The 12,475-nt window shown below is 61.0% G+C and overlaps 6 protein-coding genes across 6 annotated transcripts; 3 read left to right on the forward strand and 3 right to left on the reverse strand.

Annotated features, from left to right (window-relative positions):
* Positions 1-38: 38 nt before the first annotated feature.
* Positions 39-1,321, forward strand: CMQ_6417 (actin-binding protein; the record flags this gene model as incomplete). The annotated part of the gene is made up of 2 exons (XM_014315482.1): positions 39-339; positions 546-1,321. 2 exons carry the CDS (start codon positions 39-41, stop codon positions 1,319-1,321), a joined length of 1,077 nt encoding a protein of 358 aa, XP_014170957.1.
* A 162-nt stretch (positions 1,322-1,483) lies between these two features.
* Positions 1,484-1,765, reverse strand: CMQ_6334 (uncharacterized protein; the record flags this gene model as incomplete). The annotated part of the gene is made up of 1 exon (XM_014315399.1): positions 1,484-1,765. The coding sequence occupies one exon, from the start codon at positions 1,763-1,765 to the stop codon at positions 1,484-1,486; it is 282 nt and encodes a 93-aa protein (XP_014170874.1).
* Positions 1,766-2,000: 235 nt separating this feature from the next.
* On the forward strand, positions 2,001-5,092 carry CMQ_6340 (uncharacterized protein; the record flags this gene model as incomplete). Its single annotated transcript, XM_014315405.1, has 3 exons — positions 2,001-2,037; positions 2,139-2,575; positions 2,705-5,092. 3 exons carry the CDS (start codon positions 2,001-2,003, stop codon positions 5,090-5,092), a joined length of 2,862 nt encoding a protein of 953 aa, XP_014170880.1.
* A 396-nt stretch (positions 5,093-5,488) lies between these two features.
* CMQ_6013 (fk506 suppressor) lies at positions 5,489-6,558 on the reverse strand (the record flags this gene model as incomplete). The annotated part of the gene is made up of 2 exons (XM_014315078.1): positions 5,489-6,457; positions 6,538-6,558. The coding sequence occupies 2 exons, from the start codon at positions 6,556-6,558 to the stop codon at positions 5,489-5,491; spliced, it is 990 nt and encodes a 329-aa protein (XP_014170553.1).
* Positions 6,559-6,837: 279 nt separating this feature from the next.
* Positions 6,838-8,139, forward strand: CMQ_6321 (serine/threonine-protein kinase; the record flags this gene model as incomplete). Its single annotated transcript, XM_014315386.1, has 2 exons — positions 6,838-7,054; positions 7,115-8,139. The coding sequence occupies 2 exons, from the start codon at positions 6,838-6,840 to the stop codon at positions 8,137-8,139; spliced, it is 1,242 nt and encodes a 413-aa protein (XP_014170861.1).
* Positions 8,140-8,360: 221 nt separating this feature from the next.
* Positions 8,361-11,959, reverse strand: CMQ_6059 (secretion pathway protein sls2; the record flags this gene model as incomplete). Its single annotated transcript, XM_014315124.1, has 2 exons — positions 8,361-11,767; positions 11,836-11,959. 2 exons carry the CDS (start codon positions 11,957-11,959, stop codon positions 8,361-8,363), a joined length of 3,531 nt encoding a protein of 1,176 aa, XP_014170599.1.
* Between the last annotated feature and the right edge of the window lie 516 nt (positions 11,960-12,475).

The following is a 12,475-nucleotide window of genomic DNA, read 5'->3' on the forward strand; positions in this document are numbered from 1 at the left end:
ACCCAATCTCCCCAAAAAGCACTTATCTTTTTGAAACAATGGCAGAACAGGCTGTGCCCACGGCCATTGCTGCCGAGGACGAGGCTGCTAAGGCGGTCGCGTCTCTCACGATCGGCGGAGAGAACGTTGAGAAGGATGCTGCTCATCGGTCTCACGATCCCAGCAGCAACCAGAAGCGGACGGACCCGTTCATGTTTGGCCAGCGGTTCCTCACAGAAGAGGACAACGTGTTTGAGTACAACGCGTGGGACCATGTCGAGACGGACGACGCATTCAAGGAGTATGCAGAGAAGCAGTACGAGCTGCAGCGGCAGTCACCGGTGTCTGACTTTGACAAGAGTATGTTTACTCCTTTCTTTTCACCAATGCCTCTCCCGACTTCTATGATGATTTGCACCAATAAGCATAGTTCATCTGATTTCATGATGACAAAACGCAACCATCGTCTTTCGCTCCCATCTGATTAGATTGTCACCACTCTTTACATGTTCTCCATTGCCTTTTCTGCTTTGCAATCGGTCTTGCTGACACATCTACTCCATCAGCTCGTTTCAATGGCGACCCGGCCAAGTGGTGGAATCTTTTCTACAAGAACAACACGGCCAACTTTTTCAAGGACCGCAAGTGGCTGCAGCAAGAGTTCCCCATCCTAGACCGTATGTGTGAGCCGGACGCCGGCCCGTCCACCATTCTCGAGATCGGTGCGGGTGCGGGCAACACGGCCTTCCCCATCCTGAAGCGTAACCAGAACCCACAGCTGCGGATCCACGCATGCGACTATTCCAAGACGGCCGTGCAGGTGATGCGCACGCACGAGGCGTACGACACCCGCTTCATGCAGGCCGACGTGTGGGACGTCACGGGCACGGGCGAGCAGTCGCTGCCGCCCGGCCTCGCGCCAGCGTCGGTCGATGTGGCCATCATGGTCTTTATCTTCTCGGCGCTGGCGCCGGGGCAGTGGGAGCAGGCTGTGGCCAACGTGGCGCGCGTAGTGAAGCCGGGCGGTCTCGTGCTCTTCCGCGACTACGGGCGCGGCGATCTGGCCCAGGTTCGCTTCCGCAAGGGCCGGTATCTGGAAGAGAACTTTTACATTCGTGGCGACGGGACGCGGGTGTACTTTTTTGAGCAGGACGAGCTGGTGAAGATCTGGACAGGAGTGGGAGGTGCAGAGGATGGGGATGAGTCTGAGTCTGACGTAGGCAAGACGGCCGGTCTGTTTGAGCTCGAGAAAATGGGCGCAGACCGGCGACTGATTGTCAACCGGGCGATGAAGCTCAAGATGTACCGCTGCTGGCTGCAAGGACGCTTCCGCAGGCTATAAAGCGTAGCCAATGGGAAACTCAGGCAGTACGGCGTATGTGAAGAGACGATCAGATGGCAGGTGTACAAACTCGTGGTGACTAGACTGCGTCGTAATGGGCCCACATTGACTCGGCGAAGCTGGTGACGTTAGTCAGCCTGGCGAGTGCCCTTTGTTTGGAGGCTATGTAGAAGAACGTCTCGTATATGCCAAAAAGTGGGTCTGCAAAATTGTGGGCATGGCAGGGGCGAATGACGTCGTTGCCCGGCCCCTCTTCGACAGCAGGTCTCGCGAGGTGGTGGTCTCGGGCAGCTGAGTCGAGGCCTGCGCCTTCCTCCCTTGGGGATAGCGATGGGTGGTGACGTCGTCGCTGTCGGCGTGCTGTTTGTTCGCATAGCTTTCTTCGATTGTGAGCAGCACGAGCTCGTCAGTCTCTTGTCTCTTATTTTCCTCCGTTTCCTCCATCCCCGTCTCTACTGCTTTGTGTCTCTTGTTTTACTCCATACACTTCTCCACATGTTCGTATCGCTGCCGGTGCTACAGGGTACCGTCGAGTTCCATCACTGCTATCTGACTGAATCAATCTGACACGTTCTCTTCCGGGGGCTGACTGCCAATCACGAGCTCTCACGGACCTCCTTTGGCTGGAGCAGCTGCAGAGAGAAACGCAACGCAGGCGGGTCCCAATCTCGTATTTGCGATGCAGAACCAGCAGCAGAGCCACCGTCGTCAGCCAGGTAGGTCAAGGCTTTTTCTTTTCAGATCCTGCTGCACGACTACTTGAACTGCAAAGATCCTCTTGGAACACAAGACTGACCACTTTTTTACGCCTGTATAGAACTTTCTGGCCGGCTTGTTTATGCTGATGCGCGCAGCCTGCCGTCATATCCGTCTGCAGGCCTGAAAGACGACAGCACAGCTGCCAGCATCGCGGCCGCCATCGGCTGGAAGAGCCAGCTGCAGTCGCCCAGCGACGGTACGGCCTCGCCGCCGCCGAGCCGTCCATCGAGCACGCCGGCGAACGCAGACTCGCTCAAGGCAGCCACCACAGCAGCCTCAGCAGCCGCAGCTGCTCTGTACCAGCGGCCGCCGTCAGCCAGCCCGGACCCACCACCAGTGCCGGTGCCCGTGATTGTAGAGCTGCCGGGATCGTCAGACGTCGGCAGCACGGCCGGATCATCGATGGCTGCAGCCACGGCAGCCATTGGGTCTGCCACCAGTCGCCACCGGCGCACGGCCAGCGGCGACTCGGCCATCTCGCCATCGAGCAGCGCCGTTTCGGCCAAGCGGACTGCCTGGGGCAATTCGGCAGCCAATCACGCGTTCAAGAACAACAACGGCAACAACGGCAGTAACAGCAACGACAACGGTGTGTCTCCGGCACGGCCAGTCACCGGCAAAGAGCCGTCGTTGCACGCGGCCAAAGGAGCGATGAAAGCGGCACCACAGCAGCAGCCGCAGCAGCGGGCGCGACACCGCAAGAGCTACTCGTCGCACTATCCGGACGGCACAACCACGATGACGCCGGAAGCGGCCAACGCGCTCTCGGCTGCCACGGCTGCGAGTGACCGATTCAGCTTCGTGGGTGAGGCCGGAGCTGTGCCGTACACCAAGATGGACAGGCAGATGTTCACAGCGACACCGCCGGTGGCGCTGGAAACCGAGGACAAGAAGCACAACGACATGCTGCAGGCGTCGGCGGTGGAGATGGCCCGACGCATGTACAACCCGACGGCCGAGAAGGGCGACAAGGGCACGACAGCGGCAGCGGCACCGTTCACGTCGAGGCTGCAGGAAGAGGCGTACAGGCTGGCGCAGGTGCGATTGGAGAAGCTCAATCAAGAGCACCAGAAGAACCGGGACTACCGGGACCACTACGTGGACCCGAAGCCAACGTCGTCAGCCGACGGGGCTGACTCGGACGGGCGATCGTCAACGACGATGTCGAGCCGATTTGCGGTGCGCAGCCGCCTGCAACGACGGCGTCGGGCGTCGAGTGACAGCGAGGTGGTGCCGGAGCAAGTGTCAGAGCGAGTGTCGGAGCAGCGGCAGCCATCAACGGACCTACGCGGCGCGGCCGAGGTGGACTATGACAAGCGGCGACGGGACCGGCAGTCGGTAATGGCAGCAGCCCAGCGCAACGTGCGAGCACAGCTGCACGATATTGACGAGCAGGTGTACGCGAACACGGGCAGAGTGCGGCCGTCGTTGCGGACGACGTGGGAGCACAAGGCGGCCAGGACGGCACAGGCGCGCAGCGATGCTCGACTGGACGCACAACCGCTGGCCAGCGAGGTCGATTTGGGCGGTGGGCGGTTCATGGCGCGCTCCGAGGTCGAGCGGATCGCGGCCGCGCGCGTGCAGCCGCTGCTGGATGAGATCAACGACAAGGCCGAGCAGGAGCGCGAGCGCCAGGCCGTGCTGAAGCAGGACGAGCAGGACCGCAAGGACGAGGCCCAAGAACTCAAGGCACGCGACAAGGAGATGAAGGGAATGTACGTGCGGCTGAAGCGGGAGGACAAGGCGGCAAAGAGGGACAAAGGCAGTGAGCGAGCACGGGACGGCAGTGGTATCGATGATGACGATGACGACAACATCAACAACGACGACAACGAGGCCGAGCTCATGACGGCTGCCGCGAGCGATGGCGGGCACTTGTCGCCGTCCGTGTCGTCACAGGTATCGCCGACGTCACCGACGTCGCCCACATCGCCAGGACGGCTGTCGAAGCTGTTTGCGCGAACATCGAGACTGCAGAGCCGCAAGGCTGTGGCGGCCGAGGAAGTCCCAGTTACGACGTCTACAACGTCAGCTGCTGTGGTCCCGGCGGCTTCTGTGGTCCCAACTACCCCGACAGCTCCGGCAGCCCTGGTTGAGTCTGCAGACCTGAGCCCGGCAGCGGTTCCTCGCCTCGAGACAGAAGTCCCAGACGAGACCGGAGAAGGCCAGGCCCCGGAAGAGGTGTCGCCGCAATCGCCACAGTCGCCGCAGTCGGATGCATCGTCGTCGGGCAATCCCAAGGCGCGCGTCAAGAACTGGATCAAGACACGCTTCGCACGGCCGCGAGCCAAGTCGACCGTTTCGGCCACCTCAGCCACCGAAGGCTCTCCCTCCACCGAGCGTGCCTTCATCGGTGGCCACACCCTGACCCAATCCGGGGCAGCATCCACGACCGCAGTCCATCCTACTGGCTCTCCCGTCACGCCTGCTGTCGCTGCTGCCCCGGTGCATACGCCTCCGTTGCAGGCTACCATCCTGCCGGCCATTCCGGTAGATGGCAGCAGCCTGGCGACTGGTTTTGGGGTCGGGACCGTCGAAGCCATCGGAGCCGTCGGGACCGTCGGGACTGCTGCAGCAGTCGGTCTGCCGAGACAGGTCGAGAATGGCGAGAATGAAGCAGACGTGTCCGAAATGTCCCCACACGAGAGGCAGCAGACCAGCGACGGGACCGAGAAGACGACAGTTGGCCAGAACACCCTGGCTGCCGAGACGCAACCGGCTGGTGGCAATAGGTCCAGCTGGGACAGTCACGGAGGCTCCAGCAGCATCTACAGCGCTGCTGCTGCTGCTACTGCTGCTACTGCCGCGACAGACAAGACGGACGGCGGCGAGCCACTGCATCCGCCCGTGCTGACAGCCGAGCAGGGCGAAGACAATGGCGCCGTGGAGAGCGTGGAGCGCAGTGTGTCGCCCCTGTCGGTGCCTCGAAGCATCCGAAATTTGGCGGCAAACAAGAGCGTCAGTCCGGTGCGCGACTCGCGCTTCTTGGAGGACTTGCACGAAACTGCTTAGGTGTGTGCTGACTAAGCCATATGATTGGTACGTTGGAGGTTGGTAGGTTGGTAATTGGTTTCAGATTGGTTGGTTAGTTGGTCGGCTGGTTGATCGGTTTTGTTGGTTGATGATCTGTTTGATTCCCACCTTGCTTTACACTCATTTGGTTTCAGGTGTTTGGATGAGGAGAGATGGGTTATGAGGATATCCCGGATTATGTCCTGTTATTGTATATTTCTATCTATCTTACAAGGGCCTTGTCACAGCCAATATGAATATGTAAAAGATTAGTCGAATATGTGGCATAGTATGATGAGGAGTCGAAGTATTCGAATGTGTCGAAGTAAAAATCAAGTAATTGTCGGTACATGTACCCGTATGCATCACCATGTTCATTGTCAATCACCATGCCATCTACATGGTCCCCGAAAGCTCATGTCGGTGTCTGTAAGCCCGACCAGGCTCAAAGGTGTTGCCGTTGCCGGCGGCGTAGTCAGCAGCGTAAGAGTCCTGCTGAACACGTGACGAGCGAGAGGCTCGAGTAGCACGAGCCGCACTCTGGCCATAGGCGTCGTGCATCTCGGCAGGCGCTTCCGAGTCGACGGGGGCAGAAGCAGCAGCAGTGTTGGTATTGAGGCTAGCGAGGCGGACGGGATTGGATTCGGGACCAGCGAATTCAGAGTCGCCGACGGTCTCGGCAGCGCTCTTGGGCGGCAGGCCGTGACGGGTGTGGACAGCCGGATAGAGGTCGACAGCGAAGGAGAGGACGTAGAGGGTGAAGACGTAGGCGATGACCCACTCGATGACAGCGCCGCCATTGGGCGAGTGGGTAAAGGTGAGGCAGACGTAGACGATGGCGAGGACGAGCTCGACGAGGATGAAGGCGAGCTTGACGCGAAAGGAAGCACGCAGGATAGGGACGGCGCGGTTGTGGCGGCCGAGGCGGTGAAACTCGCAGCAGGCGCAGATGGCGGCGAGCACGTAGCCGGCGAGGAAGAGCAGCAAGAAGCCGTCGTGCAGGCGCTTGTGATGGGCGACGTCAAAGACGGACAGCAGGATGAGGCCGGCGGTGCCGGCGAGGGCAAAGCCGATGGCCAGCACGGCCAGCAGCTTCTGGCCGGTGCTGCCGTTCGGAGTCAGGCGGCCGCGATGACGCAGCCAGCGGTCGGCCACAAAGGAGAGGTCCAGAAAGGCGGTCGTGACGCAGCAGAGCGCGATGAAGACGGGCTTGAAGCGCGGCGATGCGCCCACGTCGCTGATGTAGGCCACCGACTGGCTCGCCTTCATGTTGGCATAGTGCTCGCGGTGTGTCCCGACGGTCCAGCCGATGAGCATGCCGAGGAGCATGCCGAGCCACGACAGCCCCGAGACGACCGGGAGCATCTGTCAGGGGTTAGCACCGCCCGAGGATGGGAGGAGAGCGAGAGCGAGACGGGCAGCCGAGCCGAACAGAACACACGTACCCAATACGAAAACCCATACATGGCGATACGATGACAGATACACGATACACGCACCCACGATGCTGCGACGGTAGGATGAGTCCAGGGGAACGAGCCAGTGGCCCGACCATCGCTCGCCTGCTTGGGATGTTGACAATTCTTGGCGCGGTGACGTCACGCTGCATTGCACGTGCACGTGAGGAGAAACGTACGACGTCACGGCCATCTGCACAGCCACACACACAGCCACATGTGCGCCTCGTTCATCACGCAGCCACATGCAGCGGCAGGCTTGAGGGAGCTCCGAACCAGCAAGCCAAGATGAGTGCGTCGCCGCTCCTCGCGATCCCGACCGACACGCTGCACAAGTCGACCTCGCCGGCGGCTGCGGTGCGGTCGCCGTCGGGGCTGCCGTCGCGGCCGTTGACAAACGACAGCATGGCTGCAGGAGGACGTGGGACAGCGCCAGCACGACGAGCCATCCCGATGGACGTGGCCGAGCGGCTGAACGAGGAGGAGAAGAAAAAGTACATCAAGGGTGGGTGTCTACTCCTGTCTACTCTACTCCTCCTATCTTCTCCCCTGCTAACATCTCCAGGAAAGGAGCTTGGCGAGGGCACGTACGCGGTCGTGTTTGAAGGCCGTCTGCGCACAGACCCGACGCAGCTGGTGGCCATCAAGAAGATCAAGGTGCAGAAGGAGTACAGCGACGGGATCGCGCCGGATGCGGTGCGGGAGATCAAGTTTTTGCAGGAGCTGCGCCACGCCAACATCATCCGGCTGCACGGCGTCTACAGCACGCGCGACCAGAACCTGCATCTGGTGCTGGAGCACTTGCCACGCGGCGATCTGGAGATGCTGATCCGCGACACGGCCGACATCCGCTACGGCGCTGCCGACATCAAGGCCTGGATGGGCATGTTGTGTCGTGCCGTCGCCTTCTGCCATGACCGCGCTGTGCTGCACCGCGACATCAAGCCCAACAACTTGCTCGTCGCTGCTGACGGCGCCCTCAAGCTGGCCGACTTCGGCCTCGCTCGCGCCTGTGCCGATCCCTATCGCCCCATGACCGCCAACGTGATCACCCGCTGGTATCGCCCCCCGGAGCTGCTCTTTGGCGCTCGCCACTACACCGGCGCCGTCGATGTCTGGTCGGTCGGCCTCGTCTTCGCCGAGCTCGTCATCCGCAACCCCTATCTGCCCGGCAATACCGAAGTCGAACAGATCGCCCTCGTCTGTCGCGCTCTCGGCACCCCGACCGAAGACAACTGGCCCGGTGTCTCCCGCCTCGACGCCTATGCCGTGCCCACCGATCGCGTCTATCCCGTGCCTACGCGCGACGTCTTTCTCGGCCCCTTTGGCACCGTTGGCCCCGACGGCGTCGATCTTCTCATGCATTCCCTCGTCCTCGATCCACGTCGCCGCATCTCCGCCCGCGGCATGCTCCAGCACCCCTGGTGGCACGTCGACCCACGTCCCACCCCCATCCAGGACCTGCCTCGCCGTCATGTCCCGTCCGAGAAGGACCGCGAGCGCATGGCTGCCGATCTGAAGCGGCGTCCGGGTGTCGAGGATGACCGGGGGGCCAAAGTAGCCCGACGACTCGATTTTGGGAGGAAGTGAGACGGAAGAAGACGACGGGGCGGACCAAAGGTATGAGATTTCTAAGAATAAAGAACGAAAATAGAACAAACAGAAGAAATCAAAAAGAAAGGACATCAGAAAACAAAAGACAGTCTGACACCCTTAATTGCATAACATGAATCCAATTCGCCCCGCTATATGAATGCTCGCTGTATGCAAATATGGCTCGTCATCCTACATGCTTCATGGCCACGCCTCCCCTACATCACTGCACACTCCAGCCCGTACATTGCCCGTTCCACATCCCGCTTCACCTGGTACCAGTCAGCTCGCCGTTCGGCAAACTCGTACACCTCCTCTGCCCGGAACACACCGCCAAACCGGTCGTTGTCCGCAATGATCACCGCCATCTCCTTGGCGTGGTGCTTGGCGTCGATCAGGTACAGCTGACTGAGCTCGCGCAGTGCCCGGAAGTATGCCAGCAGGTCCGTGTTGCGCAGCGTGCGCACATAGTCGAAATACAGCGTCATATCCGCGATCACGTGCACAGCACCCGCCATGCTAATCCGCTGCCGCTTAAGATGCTTGCATACAGCCGTGAAGAGCCGCAGCCCAACCTCGCCGTTGAACACCTCCAGCATCGTCTTCTCTGTGCTGCCTTTGAGCATGTTGGTGTGTCCACGCACGAGCTCGACCACCCGCAGAGCCGTCCGCGTTGGCCCAATGTCCAACACCGCCGACGTGCTGCCACCCGAGCCACCAGTCGATGCCGAAGCCGAAGCCGAAGCCGACGCAAACGCCGAATTCCCAGATCCCGATCCTGCCCCGGAGCCAGAGCTTGCTGCCGCCGCAAATGCAGAGAATTCGCTTCCTGCCGGCGATGATGCCCGCTTCGACTTGGGCGTCGACGCGCCCGCTGACGTCCCGCCACCCACACCGCCGATCACGCTGGCCCGCGCCCCGTTGAGCGAGAACAGAAAGCCCTCGGCCACCGCATCAGCCGCCTCTGGGTAGTAGTCCGTCGGCTTCTGCGTCGTCGCGCAGATGTACTCCACCTCGTCCATCAACACGTCGATGCCCTTGTTCAGACCGGCTGCCACGCTCTCGTCGATCATCTGCTCAAACCGCTTCTTGGCCAGCCCGGCCGCGTCCAGAAAGTCGTTGCGGTCCGCAATCTTCGGCCCTGCCAGCTGCTGCTCGTAAAACACGTCGATCATCTGTGAGATCAGGTCGCCCACGTTGACCAGCTCGATAAACGTCATCAGCGGAGCCACACCTCCCGTGTCCTTGGCTTCGCTGACTTCGCCTGAACCTGTCCCCGTCACGGCCCCGGTTCCACTCCCGCTCTTGCTTCCGCCAGAACCGCCTGCCCGTGGATTGTACTGCGACAGATGCTCCACCGCCCGGTCAAATCCTTGCTTCACGTGACCGTTGCCTAAAACCCGCAGCAGCTCCACAAAGATGGCTGAACACTGCTCGCGCGCTTCGCCGCCTGCCCGTCCGTCCAGCTGCACAAACACCGCTGCCCGTCCCAGGCCCATCTTGGCCGTGTGCACCAGGTTGAGCGCCATCTCAATGCTGAAGAGCGACCGGATGCCCTCCAGCCGCGTCGCCATCAGCGCTGCTTTGGCCGCCAGCTCGTCGTCGGGCGCCTTGTCCGGCAGAGACTTCATGTTCACTGCCGGAACCGGTGTCGCCGTTCCCGATGACCCTGGTGTTGATGCTGCTGTCGCTGCTGCTGCCGTGCTGCTTGTGTGTGCAGAGCTGCTGTTGCTGCTGCCTCCCAGCAGCTGGCCGGGCAACACCGTCACCGGCATCATCACCACCTTCTTGAACGAGCTCAAAAAGTCCTTCTTCACCTCCTGCCGGTTGAAATTGGCCATAAAGAACGACTCGACGCTGGCGTCCTGCTCCGACAGCTTCTTGTCCCAGTCACCCACCTCCTTCTCCGCGTTTTCCCGGAAAAAGTCCAGCTCCTCCTGCAGGTAGAGGTCGAGATGCGGCTCAAACGTCTTGTATGCCATCTCCTTGGCCTTCCGCACACGTCCGCGCACCGTCCAGCCGTCGGTATCGTCCTCGGCTTCGACCTTGATCACCTCGCCGAGTCCGCCGAGACTGCCGCCACCGATACGACCATACAGACTCCGCGTCTGGTCTGCTCTCTTTGATCTGCCATTCATGGCCGCCGCTTGGGCACTGCCTGCTGTTGCTGTTGCTGCCTTCGCTGCCGTCGTCGCTGCTGCTGCTGCTGCTGCTGCTGCTGCCGCTTCCGCCTCCTTCTTCTCGGCCTCGGCGCCCTTGGGCGGCTCAAGCGCCTGGAAGAACTGCAGGCACTGCTCAAACAGGCCCGACACCGCTGTTAGGTAGGCCGCCATGCTGCGCTCGTGCGTCTCGTCCAGCAGCGGCGTGATGTACTCCATCACAATGTCCTCGCGCACCTTGTCGACAAAGGCCCAGAACACCGTTGCTGGCCGCGGGAAGATCCGTCCGATCATCACGCCTTGCTCGTTGACCTTTTCCGCCAGTCGTCCAAAGAACTGCCGCGATGGCTCCAGCGTGATGATGTCCTCCACACCCGACTGACCCGAAGCGCTCGCTGCATCCCCCCAGACTGCCGACGATGCCACCGCTGCTGTCGCTGCTGCCGCCGCCGGCGCCAGTCGAAGGCACTCCATGTCGTTGCTAGCCGCCACTTCGCGGTCCGAGAAGAGCGGGTGCTTGTGGATGAAGAGGTCCACACCCGCCTTGCTGCCGTTGAGCACGTCTAGCACGCTGGCGTATTTGTTCATCCGACCGTCCACGTCCCAGAACTCGTAGCCCTGCTCAAACTCGCGCAGCACCGCCGCCTCAAAGATGCCCACCATCGTCGCCAGCCGCTCCTCACGCAGCCGCCAGCCCTGGGCCCAGTCGCTGTGCGCGAACCGCTGCAGATTCGCCAGCATCCTCGCCTGTCGCTCCGGGTCGCGGAACACCTTGAACACCGCCGGGTCTGCGTGACTCTTGGCCCGCACCAGGTCATAGAAGAACGGCGCTAGTGCCCCGTACACCCGGCCATACTCCTCGCGCGCATGCCCGCGGATGCTGCGCACATTTTTGAGCACGTCCAGCAGTGCCTCCGTGTCCTGCAGCGGGTCTGTCACCGCCCGCTGCGGCTGCTGCTTGTCTGCTGTTGTTGCTACTGCTGCTGTTGCATGGGCTGTCTGGCTGCCAACTCCCTCGATCGCCAGTGTCTCGAACCCGTCACGAACCTGTCCCAGTTTCTGCTGCTGCTGCTGCTGCTGCTCTTGTTGTTTCTGTCGCAGCACGAGCAGCTGTTTTCGCCGCTCCTCTTCGAGCGGAGCGTCAAACAGCATCGTGCTGCCGCCGACACTTCTCCCTCCAGCCCTGGCTGCCCCAGATGGCAACACTCCACCTCCGCGGCCAACCATTCCTCTTGCTATAGCAAGACCGCCTGCTGCTGCTGCTGCTGTCGCCGTATCGCGCCGCCGCCGGACCAGTGCCTCCTCAAACCGCCGCCGTGCCTCCACTTCGTTCCAGCATCCCATGCTCTGCAGCCGGGATACCCACCGGGTGTCGTCGTAGACCATCTCGCGGAACAGATGGCTGACGCGGGCGAAGCGCATCAGGTCTGGCACGGGAAGGTGATCCAGGATGGTGAAGAGTATCTCTATACCGACAGAAGAATATGGATCAGCTTGGAGACAACGAAACAGCTTCTACCTGCCAGCTACTGACCTGCTGGCAAGACGCTCTTGTTGTCGATCTGCGTCGCCTGGAGCACGCCCAGGATCCCGCTGTTCCGGAATCCGCCACCCGAGCCCACCTGGCGGCCGCCACCATTGTAGTTGTATGAGGACATAGCTCCTGTTGTGACTGGGAGCTGAACAAGTTGAGCAGAAAATCAGGAGAAAAAGCCACACGAGCTTTGCCACGTGCTTGCTTAACAGTCATTCGCAGAGATCACGGCGCATAGGCAATGCGGCGCGAGGGATGCCACAACCAACGCCAGATCATCGGATTGTGTCCTGCCCTGTGGTCCAGCGATGATGATCGATGCAGGTGGTCGTGATGTCGAGGAGGTGAGAGCACTGAGGTGTTTGCTTAGTTCGCCATGTAGCGGTGGTGCGGTTAACATAAACCAGCCAGTCAGCTATCACAGTGGGGGAAGGGCCCAATATTTAGAGCCTAAATGTACGGAGTAAGGCAGGCGCAAGGGGTTCTGGGGTCCCGCAACACGGTTGCAACTGCCATCTCGTATTGCCCCTGTCGACCCAGCTGGCAGCTGTTAGCAGCTGCTCCAGAACCACTTTCTCCGTTTGTCTCTCCACTGTAGAATTGTGATATGGGTTGTCTACTCCGTTTATCCTCTGTACAT

This window comes from Grosmannia clavigera (assembly GCF_000143105.1).
Source record: "Grosmannia clavigera kw1407 unplaced genomic scaffold GCSC_167, whole genome shotgun sequence".
Taxonomy (NCBI): Eukaryota; Fungi; Ascomycota; class Sordariomycetes; order Ophiostomatales; family Ophiostomataceae; genus Leptographium; species Leptographium clavigerum.